At 36.1% G+C, this 22,525-nt stretch overlaps 2 protein-coding genes across 4 annotated transcripts in view; one reads left to right on the forward strand and one right to left on the reverse strand.

The window, feature by feature from the left end:
* Positions 1-1,649: 1,649 nt before the first annotated feature.
* Positions 1,650-8,141, reverse strand: satb1a (SATB homeobox 1a). 3 transcript variants are annotated; one of them, XM_043217512.1, is made up of 11 exons: positions 7,640-8,139; positions 7,132-7,334; positions 6,874-7,050; positions 5,960-6,086; positions 5,518-5,641; positions 4,927-5,038; positions 4,296-4,678; positions 4,014-4,208; positions 3,674-3,829; positions 2,477-2,674; positions 1,650-2,392 (listed from the first exon to the last, which is right to left on the reverse strand). In XM_043217512.1, the coding sequence occupies exons 2-11, from the start codon at positions 7,304-7,306 to the stop codon at positions 1,832-1,834; spliced, it is 2,208 nt and encodes a 735-aa protein (XP_043073447.1). In that variant the 5' UTR covers positions 7,307-7,334; positions 7,640-8,139; the 3' UTR covers positions 1,650-1,831. The 3 variants fall into 3 exon arrangements, with proteins under 3 accessions (XP_043073447.1, XP_043073448.1, XP_043073449.1); XM_043217513.1 differs by lacking the exon at positions 4,014-4,208 and having other exon boundaries at positions 7,640-8,141; XM_043217514.1 differs by lacking the exon at positions 7,132-7,334 and having other exon boundaries at positions 7,640-8,140.
* A 2,987-nt stretch (positions 8,142-11,128) lies between these two features.
* Positions 11,129-22,525, forward strand: part of kcnh8 (potassium voltage-gated channel, subfamily H (eag-related), member 8) — a 38,559-nt gene continuing 27,162 nt past the window's right edge. Inside the window, exons 1-3 of the mRNA XM_043217046.1 lie at positions 11,129-11,322; positions 20,265-20,498; positions 22,330-22,461. Of these exons, the coding sequence (XP_043072981.1) occupies positions 11,247-11,322; positions 20,265-20,498; positions 22,330-22,461 (442 nt within the window). The 5' untranslated portion in view covers positions 11,129-11,246. The remainder of the gene's footprint in view (positions 11,323-20,264; positions 20,499-22,329; positions 22,462-22,525) is intronic.

The following is a 22,525-nucleotide window of genomic DNA, read 5'->3' on the forward strand; positions in this document are numbered from 1 at the left end:
CCGATATAATAAATGATGTCATAAAATATTAAATCAAGACAGCTACTCATATGGCAGATTTTTTTTCTTTGTAAAATACAATAATTTTCTACACGGTTTCACTCTGCTCTTTGTCACTACTGTCAGACCTTTATGAAAATATTTATGATATTGAACTATCAAAGTCAGTGGGATCGTTAGATATTTTAGACTGTGTACTTCTATAGTCTTTGTATTAGTAGTTGGCAAAAGAAAGTGGTGCCTGCATTTTTATGCATGCGTGAAATGATAAATGGCTTCAGTAGTACAGATTTTCTGAAATTCATTTTGAATCATGTAGTCTCAGTACCTTCATTTCTGATGAATGCTTGATTTGTTCATTCAAAATATTTGACAGTTCTTTTGTATCTGACACTGTTGACCCCATATACAGTGATATATATATATATATATATATATATATATATATATATATATATATATATATATATATATATATATATATATATACATACACACACACACACACACACATATATATACATATATATATATATATATATATATATATATATATATATATATATATATATGTATATATGTATGTATGTATATAGAGAGAGAGAGAGAATGGAAGTAGAATAATGTCTTAATAATAAAATAATAATAAACAAACTCAACTGATGAGGTGAGGAAAATAGCATTGTCAATTCTGACACTAACTAGCAGAGAAATAAAGTTATAGTCGAGAAAGCCCTCGCAGTTAAAGCGCATTTTCTAGTCCTCAAATAAAATGGCTTTAAACATAATGAATAACAAACAGTACAGATTTATTGTAATTCATTAGAGAGAGAGAACTATTCACTGTAATTCAAAGTGCTGTTTCTATTGTGTTTTGCTCTATGGACAATAATACAGTAATGTGCTGTTTGCCTTTAACATATAATACATCACGGTTTCAGGGTCTCTGGCAACAGTTCTTGTAAAAGACAACACTGTCTGGCTGAAAATGCCACCATTAACACTGACTGATGTTGCCTGCCATCTGCAAAGATTCAATCGAGGATTTGAGCAGAAAATGAGAGACAAACAATAAATAATACTACTATAAAATTGCAAATCACAAAATTTAGGGGTGTAAATATTTGCTCTAACAGCAATTTAAATAAGCGTTTTTTTTCTTAAATTATGCGATACATTATAATGGTGGCTTAATTATGTTTGAATACTATAATCACTCCATTTGATTTTCATGAGCAGTTTTACACCCCTAATACTAATAAAAATGTTTTAGAAATTAGAACATTGATGTTTAATAAATTCTGTCCGTGGCATCATCAATCTTCAATTCCATCCAAAGTATGAGGTTTCATTAAAACATCTTGTGCGTGAAGGCACAACCGTAAATAAATACGCTACATGGAATTTTTTTAATCACCCAGTATTCATTGCTGTTTTGTTTGTTCATTTAATACACTACTATTCAAAAGTTTGAGGTTGGTACAGTTTTTTTTGCTCTTATGCTCATTTAGCCTGTATTGATTAAATCAAAATACAGAAAAAAACAGCAATATTATTACAATTTAAAATACTAATAATTTTAAATATTTTGAAATGTAATTACTCCTTCAATTACTTCAATAAATCATTTTAGTAAGCTGGGTTGCTCCTCCAAACACATTATTTTTCAGTATTCTAAAATGAATAGAAAGTTATTTCAAACAGAAGTGTTTCGTCATATTATAAATATCACCTTTGATCAGTTTAATACATCCTTGCTGAATTTAAATATTAAGTTCATTTCATTTCCAACGAAATAACGGCAAACTTTTGAATGGTAGTGTATGCATTTTTAGGAGTTTATGAATTGGCAGTAGGCGGGGCTATCATCGCGCTCCTCCTTACACGGAAGCTCCTCCTCTTTTTTAATAGTAATGATAAAGCGAGTTTGCGTAGATGCATTTTGCTCCACCACACCATCTTGTTTCCCAGTCATCACGTCTGCATTCGCCTCCTCGTCGTTTTCCATTGTCTCCCTGCATTCCTCCTCCGCCTCCATGTAATCGTCTTCCCTTTCCTCAATCTCTCTTTCTCCTCTGTTGTCCTGCTCTTCCTGTCTAAGCCAGTTGTGACCGTTGAAAAAGCTGAGAACAGCCTCTTTGGCTACTCCTAGTTGAGCAGATAGCGTATGAATGGCCTCTTGATCTGGATGTAGTCCCACTTCCTGAATGAAACTCTGCAGGATTGAATGGGCTTCTGGTGGTAAAGACCTGCCTCCAATATTTGGGCCCACGTTAGTGTCTTTGAGGCATCCGGTGATGAGATGCTGCTGGAGGAAGTGTTGATGATGTTGAGGTGGAATTTTATGAAGTTGTTGGTGCTGCTTCAGAGAAACCATATGCTGTGGCATGACCTTTAAAAAAAAAAGTTAATGTTCATAAAATATTTGTACTGTAATTGTTTACTTGAATTTGCAGACGCTTGTGTGAGCACTCACTTGCAGTTGTTCATTGAGTGGTCTTGTGTGTTTTTCTGAGTAGAACGTCTGCCCAGTATTGCTCTCTTGGTCATATATAAGATCGCGCTCTGATTGGCTGAGGTTTAGGAACTGGCGAATCAGAGAGAGATTTTCCCACAGCGTACGATTCTGAGGCGATGGCTCCTCCTTCCAGCGCAGGAGCTCACACAGCCAGCCCTAAAACACAGACACAAATACAGCAGGGTTCAAACATCTAAAACAATGTTGTAAATTTGTTTCAAAATCTAATTTAAAACTAGACATTAATGTAATGTTTTAGTGGTTTTTTTTCTGGCCATTTGAAAACGTTATAATGCAAAATGAATAAGAAATATTTTATTTATGCTTTCCATGACATAAATATTTAAATATATAATAAATATTTATATGTAGGAGATAAATATTTAATTTTCAAGAAATGTTTAAAATTCTGCAGTATTTCTAGGTCACCAGTTAAATAAGCAGAATTATGACATGAACCATGTGAATTTCTTTGTTCAAAATAAAAAAAAATCAAATTGTTATGCTGATTATCTAATTTGTAATGGAAAAATGTTTTATTAGATAATTTTTCACAATTTTTTTGTTTGTTCAAAATGTGAAAAAACTCTTAAATTGCTATGCTGGTATCTTAAAATTAATAAGCCACAATTCCACCAGTGTTTAGAAATTTTGACCCTATATACGGTCTCATTAAACTGGGAATGGATTAAAGATAATCATACTACAGTACTTAATACTAATAATATTGCAGTCCATTCATTCAAGGTATTTAAATTAGATGATAAAAAAGTTATTTTAAAGTATTACAGTATTTTTGATCAAAGAATTGCAGCTTTAGCGCAGCATAAGATACTTCTTTTAATAACATTAGATTTCTATTTACAGAAATGTGTTCTTAATACAAATTATTTTCATAATCACTATATTACAGTATATGCCAATTTCCTTGCATTCATATATTGTATATTTTATCTTTAATATTATATTAAATATTATGTGTTTATTTATGAAATGCATATACCTCAAATGCAATGAAAACTGTTTAAATTCTTAAATGTACTGCCTTGTAAGATGTACCTCTTCCCCCTTTTAATTAAAGATTTCTAGTGCACTCTATACCAATGTATTCTTCAGTACACACACGCGCGCACACACACGCACACACACACATACCTGACTCTTGGCTGCAGACACTTTTGCAAACAAGGCCTGCGACACTTTTGCTCGTCTCATTTCCTGCTGTATTTCATCATAGATGCCGTAGTTTATTCCAGAATCATCGCATTCTACTTTGACTACAATGTCCTTGGAAACAGGTGAAAGTTTTGCCTGTATTAAGAGAGATATTTTTCATTACAACACTCAATTAACAAATGGCACTTTAATAGTACCATTATTAATATGGTTAACTATATTAATTCATTTATCTAAAATAAGATGCACTGTCCATAGAAATTATAGCACATGCTAAATTGCATCTCAGGTCCATAATTAAATTTAAGTGAGAGTAAACCTGAATGGGCAGAGGTGAGCTTGTATTGGTGTTGTAAGTGGAGTTGAGGTTACGCTCTCTTTCCTCCACATAAATGGAGTCTCTCTGGCTCTGTGGAAGTTGCAGGAAGCTCTGCATGGCCCTAAGGTTAACTAACAGAGACTGAGACGCACACCGTGGGTCCTCTTCTTTGCGCAAGATCTCAGATAGCAGGCCCTATCGCAAGTTATATCATGGACAGACACATTAATATGTATGCGGATACATTATAATTAAGAGGTATGCATTTTTCTATCACGTTACCTGAGTTCTATTAATGGCCACTCGTGCGAACACGGCTTGGGAAACCCCTGCCCTCTTTAGTTCCTCGCGCACCCAATGGTAAATTTCAGGTGACACGTCGGTGACAGGTGAGGGACATTGAGCTACAGTGGGCGGGGACACATTGCATTTCGGAGGAGTTCTTAATGGTGCAGGATGAGGCCCGTGCGAGTGTGTGTGAGCGTGTGTGAGGAGCTGAGACATGGCATGCTGCTGTGAGAGAAGCTGAGCCATCACCAGACCAGGCATTCCAGCCTGCATCTGGACAACGCCACGTGACTCCGCCCCACTGCCTTCCATTGGTTGCTGGTACATGGTGGGCTGGCTGGAGGATGATGGTTGGTTGCAGTGTCTGCTCATGTCACCTGAAAGGAGATAAAAACCTTCAGTAGCTCGATATTCATGTGCAATCACTGGAGTCTATTTAAAATTTACAGCCAATTTTATTTTCAGTATATGCTGTGACTATAATATATACAGTTATTTTGCTTTAACACAGTTTTAGTATTTAAAATCTTAATCTTTACATACACTACCATTCAAAATGTAAAAAAAAATAAATGTGTGAATATAGGAGCTATTCTTGGATAACATACAGTAGGTTTCTACTCACCCATCATAGACTTTGCCCTCTTGTAGTGTTTGTACCACTGACCGAACTCCTGACATCTCGCAGCAGAGATGCTGGCATAGTAAGTGCCATTCACTACTGATGAAATCATGCTCTTTCAAAAAACAAAAAAACACAATATAAGGTAATCTGTTGATATGTGCAGGCACACATGTGATTTTGCCTCTCATTTTGTTTTTATGTGACTGTATTTCAGTAATTAACAGACAGAGCAGATGAAATTAAGTCTTAAGGTGTGCCTTGGAACTTGACTATATGTGTCCAGAAAGGATGTGCTAGAGGTTTTTGTCTCCTTGCTAAATAGATTTAATAGCTGGTTCTCAGCCTAGGGATGGATCTTAATAATAGGGTGCATTCTTCAATGGAGAGCACTTCTTCGATCATAGCTTTGCTCTTCAAACACGAGATATGGGACAATTAACCCCATTTTATTCTATAGCTACATGCAATTAAGCTACGGTTGATTAAAAAAGTATGTTTAAGTCAGTATAAGGTTATATGGATGGTGCCTTGCAAAAACCGTGCATTTACAGTGTCTACACAAAGGTGTTTCTTTTTTTTGTGAACATCTACCTGAGATAATGGACACTCTTTAGCCAGTGTGCTCTGATTCATCTCTTTCAGCAGCTCCTTCAGGGCATTTCTGACGGTAGAATGAGTCCATTGCTCAGCAGGCAAGTCCTCTAATTTAGAAACACTGAGAGTGAGAGAATGTGCGTGAGTCAGTGAGAAAAACGGTGTACTGCAATAATTAATTACACTGTAGGACATTAATCACAAATAATTATTATTTCACAAATAGCTATATTATTAAGTGTTTATCCTCAAAACTTTAATAGCTATAATAACTTTTAATAATTCTGAAATGAGTTTTAATACTAAATAACCTGTGAAACATTATCCTTAATCATGAATCAGAACAGCTTTAATTTTCAGAGTGTAGTTGATCATTCTGATAAGCCTGTTTGCTGAAACCCAGAGACAGATGTGATGCCAGTACGTGTGCCGGTTGTACCTGTGTAGCTTTATTCTCAATGTGATGACATGATAAAGATCTTGAAGCATGTCTCCTACTGTAGCGTCAGAGGTGTCTGTCACAGTGGACAGGGACACAGGGTTCCAATGGCCAACTTGAACCTGACCTAATGCAGAAATTAATATTTATTACAATATGACATGACTACTGTTTAATTAATCCATATGAGGTGTAATATATATATATGTATATATATATATATATATATATATATATATATATATATATATATATATATATATATATATATATATATATATACACACACACACACACACACAGATTTGACTAAAATTTTTCATTTAATTATCTTGGCTTATCAATGTTTAAATAGAAATTTGAAATAAATCAAAGTACAGTTAAAGGTATAATTACTGGAAATAATTTATATTATTTGTGTGCTGCAGTTCAAAAATTTGGGGTCAGTATTTTTTTTTTTCAGAAAAGTGATCAAAAATTACAAAAAGATTTCTATTTTTTTTTTTACTTTCTATTCCTCAGAGAATCATTTCATTTTTTTCAAAGTTTCCACAAAAATATTAAGTAGTAACATTTTTCAACATAATAAGAAATGTTTTTTGAGCTTTGCCATCACATGAGTAAATTACATTTAAAATACATAAAAACAGAGAATGTTCATTTAAAATTATACTAATATTTCACAATATTACCATTTGTGATATATTTTTAATAAGTGTAGCCTTGGTGAGCATATGGGACTTTCAATGTTTAAATTTTTGAACACGGTTTACAGTAAGTGTGATGCATATACATAAGATGCATGCTGTGATGGTGCAGACTAGAAGAACGAAAAGAAAAAGCCCCATACCCCTCTTTCAGGCTTACATATTCAATTTGAATTGCGTGTGAATTATTCATTAATGTGTGTGTACCTGTAGCCAGAGCCGCTGCGGTGTGTGTGTATCCCAGCTCTTGCAGTGCAGCCTCTGTAATCTGGCTGAACAGCAGGTCTTTCTTCAACAGCACAAATTCTGCATGCTCCGACCTCTTCCTCTCTGAGGGTGGGACATCACTCTGCTCCACCATACAGAACACGGGAATCAGACTGCCTATAGAGACGAGAATACGATCACTCAGACATCTTATAAACACACACCGTTCTGTCTGTGTCTATGCCACTCAGTGCATACCTTTCCTCCTGTTTGTGTGTAATGATGTTTGTTTGGAGGTCAGGCTCACAGGAGTGACTCCAGGTACAGGCAGATCTCTCAAATTCTCCATACGGGCCATTTTACAGGGAGGATAAGAGGATTCACACATGACGGGCCCCTGGGTGCCACTAGTAGTTGCCAAATGGTCCATCATCGTTTTTTTTTATCTCAGCTCTCACAAACTGCAGAAAATTATAGCATGAGAAATAGAGATAATTGTAGTATAACTCAGTTGTTTTGTTTTTTTATTCCTTTCCCTAATCATAGTCTTTTTTCTTTTTTTTTAGCTGATCAGACTGTCTAGCCAACTTGCTTCCCAGCTAAAGACCAGCTGGGAGACCATCTTAAACCACCTACGACCAGCAAACCATCTTAGGCTGGCTTGAGATCTTGTTTGTTCAGCATTAAAGAGCTGCCACAGGTGCTCAACCTATAACAAATCATCATCTCGTCTTCTCTCTACGCCGATTTTTTTTCAGTCACTTACTTTTTTGTCTGCAGTGCTGTTTTCCGGTGGTTATAATCCTGCAGACGGTGATCCGAACATGCCGACAGAGCTAGCGCGCGTCCCAGGATCGCTCACTAACAAAAACACTGGCTCCGGAATCAGAGCGCGGGTCCGGTGACGGGCGACGCGAGAGCGCGGGTTTATTTCATAAAGAAAGGTCTTTGTTCTTAACCGGCGGAAAAAAACAGACACATTTAAATCAATGAAATAAGACTAACAGTGAGGAAAAACGGCTCGTATAATATAATGCGCGAACACAGATCCCTAATTAAATCTCTAGGCGGCCCCACAAAGCATCATCAGTGTGATGTCACCGAGAGCTGACCAATCAGCTTCCAGCGGAAGTGCCTCCTGTCAGAATACATTACTGTTTTAGTGTGGCACGCTGCTTTAACATTTAATAGGTGATTTATCAAGCATTTTCTGACGTTTCAATAGTTAAAACTCTTAATTTCAAAAAGTTACTGTACCGCATGTCGTATATTTTGACAGAAAAGAGTAAGTCTACACTTATGAAATGTCTTGTCCTTGGCCCTATTGATACTAGAAAAACACTGGACAGCATTGATGAGAAAAGACTATATAATCTATGGTAATGATCATATCAGTTTATTAAAGGTTTACATAAGACCTTACTTATTATGATGTTCTGCTGATTTGCATTTGATGGAAATCTTAATCATTTTAGATTTGGGTGACGAATGTTTAGTTGTACTAATTTTGTCCTCACAGGTGGAATGGAAATTTATGGTTTAAATCAAGCGCTGTTAGTTTAAAGACGTGTATTTCAAAACATTTTACCTTGAACAGTTAGGAAGATCATAATCGTTAAATTTCAACAGTTTGAAACAGTCTGCATCAAATTTATGAAAAGTGAAATATGGTATTAAAAAAAGATTTTTATTATTTTCATAATGCAATCCTGAAAACAGTGATTGTATCCGCAAAAATATTAACTGCTATGTTTTTTGAGCACAAAATCAGCCTATTAGAATGATTTATAAGGACCATGTCACACTGAAGACTGGCTGCTGAATTTGTAATAATTATATCACATATATATATATATATATATATATATATATATATATATATATATATATATATATATATATATATATAATAATAATATATAAGACTTGCCGATGTGTATATAAATGCTGTGAGTACTGGTCGGAGGCAATACAATGATTGTTTTAGTTGACAAAAAAAAACAAAAAACGTTAATCAGCCTCATCAAGTGATCTCTGTGATTAACGCTTGTTTGCACCTGTACACATGACAGTCACTCTATGTGGCAATCATTCTTTTCCGTAAGCTTAATCATAATGAACGGAGCTTCATTTGTGTCTTTATTTGCATGAGCCTGCATATTTATTTACAACCAAATGAAATGCATTCGGTGCATATGATTATAATACAAAACATTATTTTCATCGCATAAAAGCACTCTGCAGCAGAATGTTTACTTTTCACTGCTGCGATAAGCATATATCAGTACACAAGACACAGACACATGATTGGATTATATTATTTATGTCAATTTGTCAAGTCAGCTCTCTAGTGACTAATCATATCATAGATTACCCCACAGCAACAACATGAACGATGAGAATATTACCATAATACCATAAGAATTTTTTAATTAATGCTCTGTTATGCTCTGTTAATGCTCTGTGTTATTGTACAGCAAATTGCTACATATCTGAATCATGTTTTCAACACTGTCACAACACGTTTTAGCCATTTGTATTGCAGTCTAAGGAGAAGTGTGGTATTGTGGCAGTATAAACAGTAGAGGGCGACATCGCCTGCTGCCTGTAATATGTTTTACAATAACGTAATATGTTTTGCCAAGTATGCAGACATCATCTCATTTCTCTTTGGTCTACGTTTTGTCCTGTTGTTTTGAAGGTCCTCTGTTTACAGTAATCCACCATTTGATATTATTTAAGTGTAATTAAAATGGGCAGCACCAGTGGAAATTGCAAAGAAAAAAAACACTCCTTCAAACGGGCCCCACATTAATAATATAATTTTTTTTTTAACAAAAACACTAATAATGTTGTTCTTAAAATACATTAGCAGCCCTGCGATGTTTCTCAAATCTATTCCTGGAGGCCTCCCAACCTACACATTTTGGATGTTTCTCTAATCAAATGCACCCGATTAAACTCATGCAGGTTTGTAGCAGGTTATAACGTTCTTGGACGTATTACATCAGCCATGCTACCTTTAAACTCATTTTATAACTACACCGTGACTTGCAACTAAAAGCAGTGCACTTGGATATTCTGCTTATTTGATGTACTGTTTTTTTTCATTATGAATAAGTATGCATATTTGGATGCAGGCTGTGTGTCAGGTATCCAGTTTTAGGGGGCTTCCAGAACCTGCTTAGAACCTTAAATGCTTTCTTTGTATCATCCAGTTGAGACCAGCTGTGTTAACGTGAGGTGAAATGGACACACTACATGGTGCTCAACACTGACTGAACTAGGCCGTACTGTGAGAATGATTAATTGCCTTTATGATAACAATGCACAAAAGTGGGTGAGATATGCTCTAAACTTTAATCCTATAAAGCCTACTGTATTATATTTAATATGCACATATTAAGGACTAGTTAGTAAAATGTCATAAGTAGCAGACAAAACATTGTATGGGTCAAAAGGATAGGTTTTTCTTTTATGCCAAAAATTATTCTAATATTAAGAAAAGATAATGTTTCATAAAGATCCTACCGTAAATATAGCTAAACTTAATTTTTGGCAATTAAAAGCAATTTGTTCAACATTTAAATTATGTTGCACCCTCTGATTGCATATTTTTGAATAGTTGTATCTCAGTCAAATATTGTTCTATCCTAGCAAACCATATATCAACGGGAAGCTGATGTATAAATCTCAATTTTAAAATATCGACCCTAATGACCAGTGGTCCAGGGTCACATGTAATAAAAACGTATGGACTCAAACAAACAAACAAATATGATTCATCATGCTTTTGAGGAATGTTTTTTGTTTATATGCTGAATCATCTCTCAAATGTCACTGTATTGCACTGGATGAATGTTTTGCCTCCACAGATTTAAACACAAAATTAAGCGGTTCAATGACATCTGACTAAGACATTATTGGGAGATAAAGTGTCACAACAATGCATATATGTGGTCTGCTACACAGTTGCAAATATTTAAATGATTTGCATTACAAGCCATCTGAATTGCGCCTACTTTTCGTTAAATGTGTACGTTTTTTTTCCATTTCTTTATACCCTTACGAAATAATAGCCTATGCAGCCTATTATATTCAAGAGCATAAAATGTTGTTATCTTTAGGTTTAGCGCCGCTCGTAAAGGCTGCTCGCTCGCTCTTTACCTGACGCGCACCTGCGGGCGTCACTCCCAGCGACACGGGCGCGCGCATCCCCATCCAGCCTGCTCGCGCGCTTGTGAGGGAACGGGATCTTTCATGCCTCAGTCCGCTGAAAACCCAGTTTCACCGGAGTGCTTCAAACTGTCTCTACGCTTGTCTCTGACAACGCCGCGTCACTTTGATGGGGAATTCGATATCAGGGCGGGAAAATGCCTGTTATGAAGGGATTGCTCGCGCCACAGAACACATTTTTGGACACTATAGCGACGCGTTTTGACGGCACACGTGAGTTACCGCGATGCTATTTTACCCAGTTTTTGTGCAAAAAAACTATTTTTTTTTTAAGCGAGACAGAAAGTAATTTGTTTGGTCGGCTGAGTAGACAAATGTTTGTTAGAGCAAGTGCTCCGTAAAATCGACAGTATATTTACTATGACAACAGATCAAAAGCACGATTCGTTAAATAATATTAGGGTTAGAAATGAGCCGGTAATAATGAACGCTTCTCAAATGTGAATAATTCGAAATGAGCAAATGCAAATGAATCATGCAGAAATAGAAGTAAATAGGAATAAAACACTATGCCTAGTACTAAATAACACTTTAAAAGCTTCTCTGTTTGTTTTATATGTGTACATAGCTTTAAAAAGTTAAGTGTTGTGTGCATAATCGCATCATTTTTCAGTTTTCTGTGAGAAATGTGCATTTTATGGTATGCAAAGTACTTGTCCTAGAGGGACCAATAAACCTTGGCCTATGTCTCTGTGTGAGTATATATATATATATATATATATATATATATATATATATATATATATATGTGTGTGTGTGTGTGTATATATATATATATATATATATATATATATATATATATATATATATATATATATATATATATATATATATATGTGTGTGTGTGTGTGTGTGTGTGTAAAAATAAGATTTTTGTGTCTTAGATTAGTTTTTTCCACTACTTATGTCTGTCTATCTATCTGTCTATATCTATCTATCTATATCTATATGTATGTGTGAGTGTGGTGCGTGTTTCTATATATATATATAAAGATTCTATTCTATTCTTTTACATGTTTTCTGAATTTTGGACAATGTGTTTCAAACACCATATATATCCATGCCTCTCCACAAGTGCTCTTTGTTGAGTTTTACATCGGAAGCCCAATATTGCTCTCAAACTGAGCATCTGCTCGCTCAGCACCATGGACAGCGCACAAGGGCAACCCCTCGGTTAGATCTATCAGAGCACTTAGGCTGCTTTGATGCTCGGAGCAGTGGTTCTCAGTTTTACAGAGCTGCACATTTTGTACATCTCCCTTGTATGACACACCCATTTCAGGTCTCGGAGGCACCCTGCTAACAATCTGATGAGTTGAATCAGGTTTGTTAGATTAGGGAAACCTCCAAAACGTGCAGTTCCTCTGGCTTAGATGGTGGTGCATAATTTGGCTGTCCTAATGTTTATTTTTCATATAGAGCTCAAGCGGGGTTGGTAGAGATAACAGTAACAATCAGAGGGCTGTTTAATTAAAGTTCAAACCAATCACCCAGATCATGCACAAAAAAGATGCGCTTAACGTCCGGACGAAATCCCTTGCGTGGCCCCAGGTAACAACCAGCATCGATCAAATATAATTGGTCGACCACAGAACAGTCAGGTGGTATTTCATCTCAAGGCGTATTGTTCGGTTGTAAAAATAAGTCTGGATTTCTTTTGTGTGATAAAAGTTTACTGATTTCACAGAGCAAAACCTGTCAGCTTTTATCGCTTTGTTCCAAACAGTTTTGTTGTCCTAACAGAAAGAGCTTGAACTACGTGCCTTATCACAAGCTACATTTTGGTAACTTGTTTTCCCCTCATCTAGGTCTAAGGTTTGAGAAATGTGAACCGAGACTGTGTTTTATTTTAGCGCTAGAGCTCCCACCACAGGAATCCTTCTCAAGGGACATGGTGTCCTCTGGGCTGCTGGGTCCATATATTACCAAACCGTGATGGCGTCTACCCATGTGACTATGTTTTGTCCTTCAGGGGAGACTACCTGTATGGCTGTCGCACCTTGGGCTGCCGCAGGTAACATGGCTGAGAATAGCACGGGAATGGCTGGAAATAGCACCTGTCATATTGGAAGGAAAGTGACAACAATGACACAGGGGGCGATAATAGAGAACATCCCATTAGGCGACATCCACAGTGGCTTTCCAAAAATGATACATGTAGAGAGCATTAACAAAGAGGTTGATTTATTTTTTTTTTTAATGGTAGATGGATGTTGTGTTCATTATATCACAGACAAAAATGAAAGAGCACGCACCCAAGCCAAAGCAGAAATGCTGTTGCCAGTTTTGTTTTCGTATGTGCTGTACAAAGCCAAATCATTTGTGAGCAAATTGTTAGGCTAGTACATACAAAACTGGCGACTAAAATGCTGAAGTTTTCAAGATATTCAAGGTGATTGCTGTCATGTTCAAGGTGGTTGCTGCATGGTCTCTATAGGTCTGCTTGCCTTTTGTAAAGGATATAAGCCTAAAGGATTTGTTGCCGGTGTTATCATATGCTTGTTGAAAATGCTAAATTACACCAACAATATGAAGTATTTTCCAGATATTTTAACAGATTTCTTTTGTTCAGGATAATAATGGGTTTGTTTGTTCATTGGAACAGATTTGGAGAAATTTTGCATTACATCACTTATCCAGCAATGATTCCAAACAGCTGATAAAACTTGAAAACACACATTATTGTGATTTTTTTGTGGGTTTTTTTTATCAGCTGTTGGGCTCTCATTCTGGCCTGTAATCCACAACAGTCCAGTACATCAGGTCTTGCAACGTAAAGAGCTGAACTTTCGTAATAAACGCATTCATCTTTAAGATGTTATAACTTCAAACCATTGCTTCGACTCTAAAATATGAATTCATAATCCCTAAAGCTGCTTTATCCAATGAAAAAGCCACGACGTGTGAATCAGAAGAGAAATATACACTGATAAAGCACTATTTACAAGCAAAAACATTTCTAAACAAATATGTTGGTGGATTTTTATGTGCAAGAACAACAGGGGATGGATGTTTTCACGGGAGGAAGTATAATTACAGATTATGGATGTTTTGGCCAGAGCGACAGTTTAAAGTTAAAATGCCATGATGGACTTTTTTCTTATAAACACACAGCTTTTTACTTTACATGATAGACTAGAGTCATGTGGATAGATTTTTTATTTTATCAGCTGATGGCACCCATTCACTGTAAAGGGTCCACTGGTTAGCAAGTGATTATGTAATGCCACATTTCTGCAGATCTATTTGGATGAAGACAAACCCGTCTACATTTTGAAAGACCTGAGGGTGAACTATTCCTTTACCTTTCATTGTATGGACAAACAACTTCTTTTGTTGCTCAAAAAAAAAGAAAGTAAGTCACGCATGTTTGGAATAACACGTATGAATAAATGACAGAATGATCTTTTTAATTATTTGGTTCAGAGTTGTGAAAAAATCACTAACCTTGAGTATGGTAAATAGAAAAATTATGCTTTCCTTAGCAAGCACCATAATTACACCCTTTACTTCATAATCTTGTGCAACATTCAAGTTACATAAGAAAGCCTGCTGACTTGTTATTGTCAAGAGAAGCTATACATGTATTAAACTCCCCTCTGCAGCATCCTAATTTGTGTGCTTGCTGTTATGTGTTAATATTCCATCAAGACGAAAGTCTTCAAAATACTCTTTTCAACCAGGTACCTGTCAGGACAGCATATGGTGGGTAATTTCAGTAAAGCAGTGCGTGTGTGTGTGTGTGCAAGTTGCGTGTGTTTGCAGTTGTGTGTTACTCAAAGAAAAAGAGAGAGTGTGGTTAACTGTGAAAGAGTAATTTAGAGTAATTTTGGATGAGTCCTTTTAAAAGAACACTTCAAGTAGATGCTTCCGTTGGTAAAATTACGAAGTGCAGGGTTAGACACCCAAGTCAGGTAATGGAGATATTTCAAGCGGTGCACTCTTGCATGTAATGCATAATCACACTGCCAGCGAACTCAACACGTATCAGGCACAAAATGAGGAAATTGGCATGTCTGCTGCACCTCTTGCAGTTGGGAACAGATCTGTAGGGCTGAAAGACTGTAAAATTGAGGCTCTAGACCGGGAGAACAATGCGTGTCTGTTGTTTGAACTTGGGATAGAGATGTCAGTGTGCTGTTCTTCTGTTGTTCACCGAACTTCACACAGAGCTGAAACTGAGCTCATCAGTCATCATTAGGGAAGAGACAGAGGGACTGGAAGCCTAAGAGGGAAAACAAAAAAAAGATGGAAGGGCTAAAGAAAGCGTGCAGGGAAATGAAGCAGCTGAACATGGTCTTATGCCTTTGCGTATTACAGGTGGACATTAGTGGACGGTGGAAACAGGACACCACGAGGATGCACTCTGCAATTTTAGCAGGGTTATCTACAAGGTTTAGACCAGAATACAGATATAACTCTCGCTTGCTGTTCCAGAGTCTGTGAGAATGGAATTCTGGAATCGTGCCAGTCTAGACTTTCAGACCTTGCCGTCTTCCTTTGTCTTATTAACATTCAGAGAATACTTTTGTGTGCTCTGGCACGAAGCATGAATTGAAACTAAATTTGAAGGACCCTGCTGAGACTGTGACAAAAGATTATGTAACCACAACAGATTAGTGAAATAAAAAGGTTGAAATGATTAGATGCGATGGAGCCATTTCAGACTCTTCCTATTGCTGCTTCGTTTACCTCTGAAAGGATTTTAGCACCATATGCAGATGGTTTTAAATTAGTGAGCTTAGTTTCTTGTCAGCTCCGTCATGCCAGTACTGCTCATTAGACTTGAGTATTTAAAACGGTACTTTTTAATGAGATTCAAGAGTCTGTTAAAACATACTTAGGTCATATCAGTGAAGAATGCTGTATCCTTTATCTGTGCTCAGACCTGTTCTCAAATGTCAGCGCAAGATGTTATACGTGATGCATTATACAATCCTTTCTTTCAAGGAAACAGGATTCAGAACAAAAAGACAGTCAAAATCTCAAGCCAGCAAAATCAAGGCTGAGCTAAAAACACACTTAATCATAAGCTCTTTATAACTTAAGAGTTTGAAGGATGTGTCCTACACTTAGAATACAAGTGTATGGCTTATTGTTAACTGTGCACAGTCAACTGTATGCTGTCTGTTGTGTTTTTTACAAATAGTATGCAAAGCAGTATGTAGGATGCGGTGAAAACAATGCATGGTTGTCATTGAGAGAGATATGTCTAGTTCTAACTTTGTAAAAATAAAGCAGATGTTTTTTTACTCATTTCTTTTAAATTGAAGTGCTGTAAGTAATTTTGATTTTATTAAAGTACACAATTACCAAACTTGCACGCAGTGTCTGAAAGACAATGCTACAGCCAGTTATTCTGCTTTGAAGTGTCTCATTTAAATTGACTTTCATTACACAGACAAAACCCATTGAAAGCTTCTTTAGTTGTGTACTTTGTTAACAGATAGTCATACAGGTTTGGAATGACCTCAGATTGAGTAAATAATGACCTGATATAAATTTTCAACGTGTATTTTCCCTTTAAGTCAAAATGTTTGCTATTCTGTTTCATTCCAGTAGTGACTCAGAAATTACAACTTTTGTTGTTAAAATGTTTTTATTGTTACAAAAGGTCTAGATTAGCACAATGCATTGTAGGATGCAGTATATCATGCAGTGTGACACTGCGCATTGACACAGTAGAACTGCATGTCAAAAATGCATACTATTTAGTATTTAAGCATACATACACATCTAGTGACTGTTCTAGCCATCCTTGGCCCACCTTGGAGATCTATTTAATGCAAAAAGAGTCTTCAAACGCAAGACTGCATTTCAATGGAAGGTTCCAGCATCTGTCCTGCCATTCCCTCCCCCGAACATCTTTCCCTCCATCGCAACCAGTTGTTCTCCCCATTCCTCTTATCCTTGCGGTCTTCCTCCCCTCACTAATCATACTGCCTCTTTAAATAGCTCTCAGGTGTTCCTGTTTGGGACATAGGCTCACAAGAGGGGGACAGGGGGAGGAAGTGTGTGTGTGTGTGTGTGTGTGTGTGTGTGTGTGTTTATACAACAATCTGGGGCAGACAAGAAATGTGGACATTCCCCCTCTCTCTCTGTCTCTCTCTCTCTCTCTCTCTCTCTCTCTCGCCTCAAACCCCCCCGCCCCCCTTTTCTCCACTTTTTTTTAGAGTAGATATGCAGTTTCTTGGATAAACACACACACACACACACACACACACACACACACACACACACAGTTTTTACAGTCTGGATTCAATCTGTCCAATTAAACACAAACTGACAGAGTAAACCACATGAGGTCTGGTATGGAAATGAGAGAGGATGATTTTTTTTTCCTTTGCTTGTACACGCTATCTGTGAAAATGCATACATGAAAACATGTCTGAGGATAAGAATGCATTTTGCACAGCAAACATATACACTGTATACACATATTTAGATAAAAAAACAAATATGCTTAGATGTGCTTAGATATACACAAACAGCTCCAGGTTTGAATGAACAAGTATAGGTTTTTTCAGCTGTTGTCATATTGCTCGCCCAAAGGTTATGACCTGGGAGTTAGTAGATGGACAGTAAGAGAGAGATTTCTCTTCTGGGATGTGTTGTCATCTTTAGACTGTAGAACCAGTATGGCTAGTAGCACTTTGGCATGCATCAGTGTCAGTCATTGTGAAAATATTCATACCAACTGTTTTCAGTCATTATTTCTGTATGTTTTTGCTCTGTTGATTCTGTCACAGTGCTTAATCAAAACCACATCAGATGGGCATACACGTAATAGGCTATGCAGGATATCAGAAGGAAATTCCTCTGTCATTTGCCTGGGTTATTATAGTTAACTTAAAAAAAGATTATATAAAAAAAAAAAAAAAAATATATATATATATATATATATATATATATATATATATATATATATATATATATATATATATATATTTATTTATTTATTTTTTCAAAATAAAATACAAATTAACAGAAAAATAAAAAAATTCTTCAACCTAGTTTCCAAGGTAATATTTCTTATTTTCAGTGTAAATTGATTGTACTAATATTTCAGTGTACTAAAACAACTAAAGCTACATAGAGACCAACATTTTTTACATTGAAATTGTGAAGTGAAAAAGGAAATATTCAAATTGAATGGAAAAAAAACTATCATGTTAGCTCTAATACTAAAATAACAGTGTGTTGTGCGCACTCTCATAAATTAGAAACCTGTATGACTTTCTGTCTTCTGCTGAACACAAATAAAGATATTTTTAAGAATAATGATAACCAAACCATTGACTTGTATTTTATTGTCTAAACAATTTAAGCATAGAATGTGTCCTTTAAGAAAATCACGTTAGTGCTTGATTATTACAGTTTTTGGTCAATGATTTTTGTTGCAGATAAAGAATGTTTTTACAGTTCGTTCTGCTGTTTAACTGGTGTTTGTCAGCCAGACAGCACTTATAGCTACTCTCCTTTCTTTACTTCTCTATATTCTTTCACCTTCTCCTTTGCTTTCTAACTCTCTTTGTGTCTCTTTCAGCATCATTCTTTTCCCTGCCATTTAAGTGTTCTTTTTTTGCTGTTATTTCTCTCTCTTTGTCCCTCTTCTCGTGTCTCTCTGGGTCTGACCCCCCAACACATACAATGTTATAAATGAGTGTCTAACTTTACTTTTGCTTATGTGAGCAGAACAAGCCTCAGTAAAGTTGTTCAGCCCCAAATGTCTGTCTCCTCACCACATGAACGCTTCTCATAAAAAGGCAGTGTTCAATAACTCTTGCGCGTGTTAATCTGGTGATTCGGGGATGAGTCTTGCGGAAGGCTGTCCTTCGAGAAACGTTTACAAGGCAGCGTTGTTGTATTCATTTATAATACGTGGATGCTATTAATCTGCTTTGACACAATGACGGGGTAAAACAATAAAACAAGTCAGAATACCAAAAAATTATCCAGGCAGGAAATTGGTTATGTAATGAAATCAAAACAAAGCCTTGCACATGAAGAGCAGCTAAAGCTTTCTGTCTAAGACATGTCATGCAAGGTCATGTGACTTGCTTTAGAGACAAATGAACCAGAGAAGTCAGAAAACATGAATTATCTGATTCTAAAATATATTCTTTTTAAAAAAAACGTGGTCACCCTTTATATATTTTATATCAAATTCAGATTTGTCGAATATGATTTGACGTATGCCTTCTACGTGTTTCAATTTCTCCTTTCTATTGTATTAATGTCTGAAAATATCTTGTTATTTAAACTAAACTGCGCTCTTTTTCAGATGAAAAGATGTAAATTCAATATTGTTATATTTTATACACAAACTTGTGTTCAATTGTAAAATTACAAAGACTGCAAACCTTTTAAACAATGATTTCAACAATGATAATAATTCTTTGAGCACTAAATCAGTGTAATAGCTTCTAATTTTATGCACACACACACAATGGCATTTGTGGTTTATGAGGACTCTGTATAGGTGGTTTTTATGGTTTTTATACTGTAAAAATGTGCTATTGCCCTACACCAGCCCTACACCTAAACCTACCCCTTACATGAAACTACTACGACATTTTTTTCATAATACACAGTTTTGTATGTTTTTTAAGCCTTTTTTAATAATGAGGATATTGGTAGTGTTCTCATAAACCACCTTCAATTGTGATATCTCTGTCTTACCCATGTCATTAAACAAATTTGTGTCTTCATAAACCACACACGCAAATACATGTGAACCAATGAACTGTATATAGTCAACAAAAAAGTGGCTGCGGTGCTGCTGTATTTCCTTGTAGTCAAATCACAGGGCTCTTTTTTTGTATATTCAGCATCAATTTCATGCATTCAGTTGTTTATGCTGCATCAACTTGAAAAGATTTAGATTTCATAGGTTTTGTTTCAAAAGATTAAAAGGTACTGTAAAGCAGATAACAGTGTAACTGAACAGATAACAGACATCTGTGGTTTAGTGAAGATAACAGGCCGTCTTTGCACCTGATTTGTCCCAATGATGGAAAAAGAAATTTATGCCACCATGGACTGTATTTAAATAGCGAACTCAATTTCATCTGGTTAAAATTTAATAAGGAATAACCAATGGCAATAAACATTAATAAGCTAAAATTCTTGCTTGGTGTTTGTGTTTCTAACAGACAGCAACTTCATCCTGGCCAATGCGCAGGTGTCCAAAGGTTTCCCGATCGTGTACTGCTCGGATGGATTCTGTGAGCTTACTGGATTTGCCCGAACCGAGGTCATGCAGCAGAGCTGCGCATGCAAGTTTCTGTATGGGCCGGAGACCAGCGAGCACATCATTCTTCATGTGGACTCTGCGCTTGAGGAACGTAGCGAGCTCAAGGAGGAGATAATGTTCTACAAAAAGAATGGTGAGAAGAAAAAGGTGCTCGGTGAAGTTGCTGCAAAGCTTGTCGTACGTGTAAAAACACGCAATGTAATGCTTTCAGACAATTGCTGCACGTGTCAAGATGGGTTTCATTTGGATTGATCTTGGGAATTTTGCCATTCTTGTAAAACTATTAGCAGCAGTTCCACCGATAAAAAGAGACCAGTAATAATACATGGAAGGCTGTGTGATCCATCACTAGTATTAACAAATGGAGGTATTACAGCACACCTTAACAAAGTGGAATCTCTAGCCTTTGTTAGAAGCAGATGGTTTTATTAGAGTTGGTTGGCCAAAAGCACCAGAGAGACTCTAAAGTCGGATTACAAACTAAAGTCCAGCAGGTGTACAAGTTTATTTGTGGAATATACGACAACATTGAAATGGATGTCATATACTACACTCAAGGCTTTAAATGCACGTTTTAAGAATGATTTTCTTTAATATGGTGTATCCTCTTCCGCGCTATATCTCTTTCCACACAATCTGAAATGGTTCATTTTGAGATCAGAAATGAGTCTAAATTAATGTTCTTCTCCTTTGATTGCATTAATAACTAAAAAAGTACAGTACTATTGTTTTTGAGCGAGTACCATAATAGTAACATTGTGTCCAATGAATTATATTAATAAGTAACAATATGTAATATAATAACAAGTAATATGTGCACACTATGGTTTATAAATATACTGTTCATTATGGTACCACTGCAGTACATATTTAATTGTAGTGTTTACTAAGTGTATTTAATAGTATTAATAGTGATATTAATAATATATTATATAACACATCTTAAAACATAGCTGTGGTATTCTAGCATTTTGTTGTACCACTTTCCTCTTTCTTAATATAATGCATTACAATATGTATTATATTACATTTGATTATGATAGATAACATCATATTTTACAAATATTTGTATTCCGTTTGTTAAGATCTTACATTCTCAGACAATGGTGTGCCGTTTTAACACCTCCCTGTACCTTTTCCCCGTGCTCATTCTCCTCTCCCCCTTTGTTCTGTATTGAATGGAACATCTCCAGCACACTTGTTCTAGAGAGCGTTATTATTTCATCCCCTTTTTCTTCTCCATAATGGTGAGGCTTTTTCGTGAGGAAATGAGAGATTTGACAAAGACTTCTGCAGCTGTGAGCAATCAGACGGAATTCCCCCAGAGGCTTCCAGTAACAGCTACTGGTGGAGAGAGAAACACACACAGAGCTAAACACACATATACATGCCCTGTCGCGCACACACACACACACACACACACACACACACACACACACACACACACACACCCACACTGCTCAATACTCACAGACAAACAAGCGTTCACACACACACACACACCTACAGAAAAATTGGAGACCATAATGATGCAGCTCTTTTTGGATATACTGGTCTTTTTTCAGTTTTTTTAACACTTTAAATAGACCGGAAGCAATGTTTTGCCAAGTAAGCTAAAAATGTGCTCCCTGTGGTAACTACTAAATTAACTAGTTTTATTCAGTGCAGAAATGCTATTTAAAGTCAGTGTGAATTGAAACCTATTTTACTTATATACTGTGACATATTTAAGGATACGGTTTATCCAAATAAAAAGGGCAGGGAATTGGATTAGAATTTGATGCCAATTTGCTAGAACAGTGTTTAAGTAGAACTTAGCTGAAATGATCAAATAGCTGGAGAGTCTTAGTGACCTCAGGGTCAAAGGTAGCAGTAGTTCTTCAGTGTGACTTTGCTCAGTGTCATGTTTTACAGCTGTCTGTATAAGTATGTGTTTTAAGTATTTTGCCTTAATTCCACTGCAGGTACTGTGTTCTGGTGTCTGCTGGATATTGTGCCTATCAAGAATGAGAAGGGAGATGTGGTCCTCTTTCTCGCCTCTTTTAAAGACATCACTGACACCAAAGCCAAATCTATACTTGAGGAGAAAAAAGAAGGTTTGTACATGATACATGGGTTTATGCATGTGCATGACTTTTGGATGCCAATGTATTCATGACT

The sequence above is a fragment of the Puntigrus tetrazona genome, chromosome 19 (assembly GCF_018831695.1).
Source record: "Puntigrus tetrazona isolate hp1 chromosome 19, ASM1883169v1, whole genome shotgun sequence".
NCBI classification, from domain to species: domain Eukaryota; kingdom Metazoa; phylum Chordata; class Actinopteri; order Cypriniformes; family Cyprinidae; genus Puntigrus; species Puntigrus tetrazona.

Bases quoted from the DNA above. Each gene is read 5' to 3' on its own strand.
- satb1a (XM_043217512.1), bottom strand. From the start codon at position 7,306: ATGATGGACCATTTGGCAACTACTAGTGGCACCCAGGGGCCCGTCATG. The intron at 5,642-5,959 runs GTACAACCGGCA...TCTCACTCTCAG, and splicing joins TTGAGAATAAAGCTACACAG to TGTTTCTAAATTAGAGGACT. The intron at 4,679-4,926 runs GTGAGTAGAAAC...ATCTCCTTTCAG, and splicing joins GAGGGCAAAGTCTATGATGG to GTGACATGAGCAGACACTGC.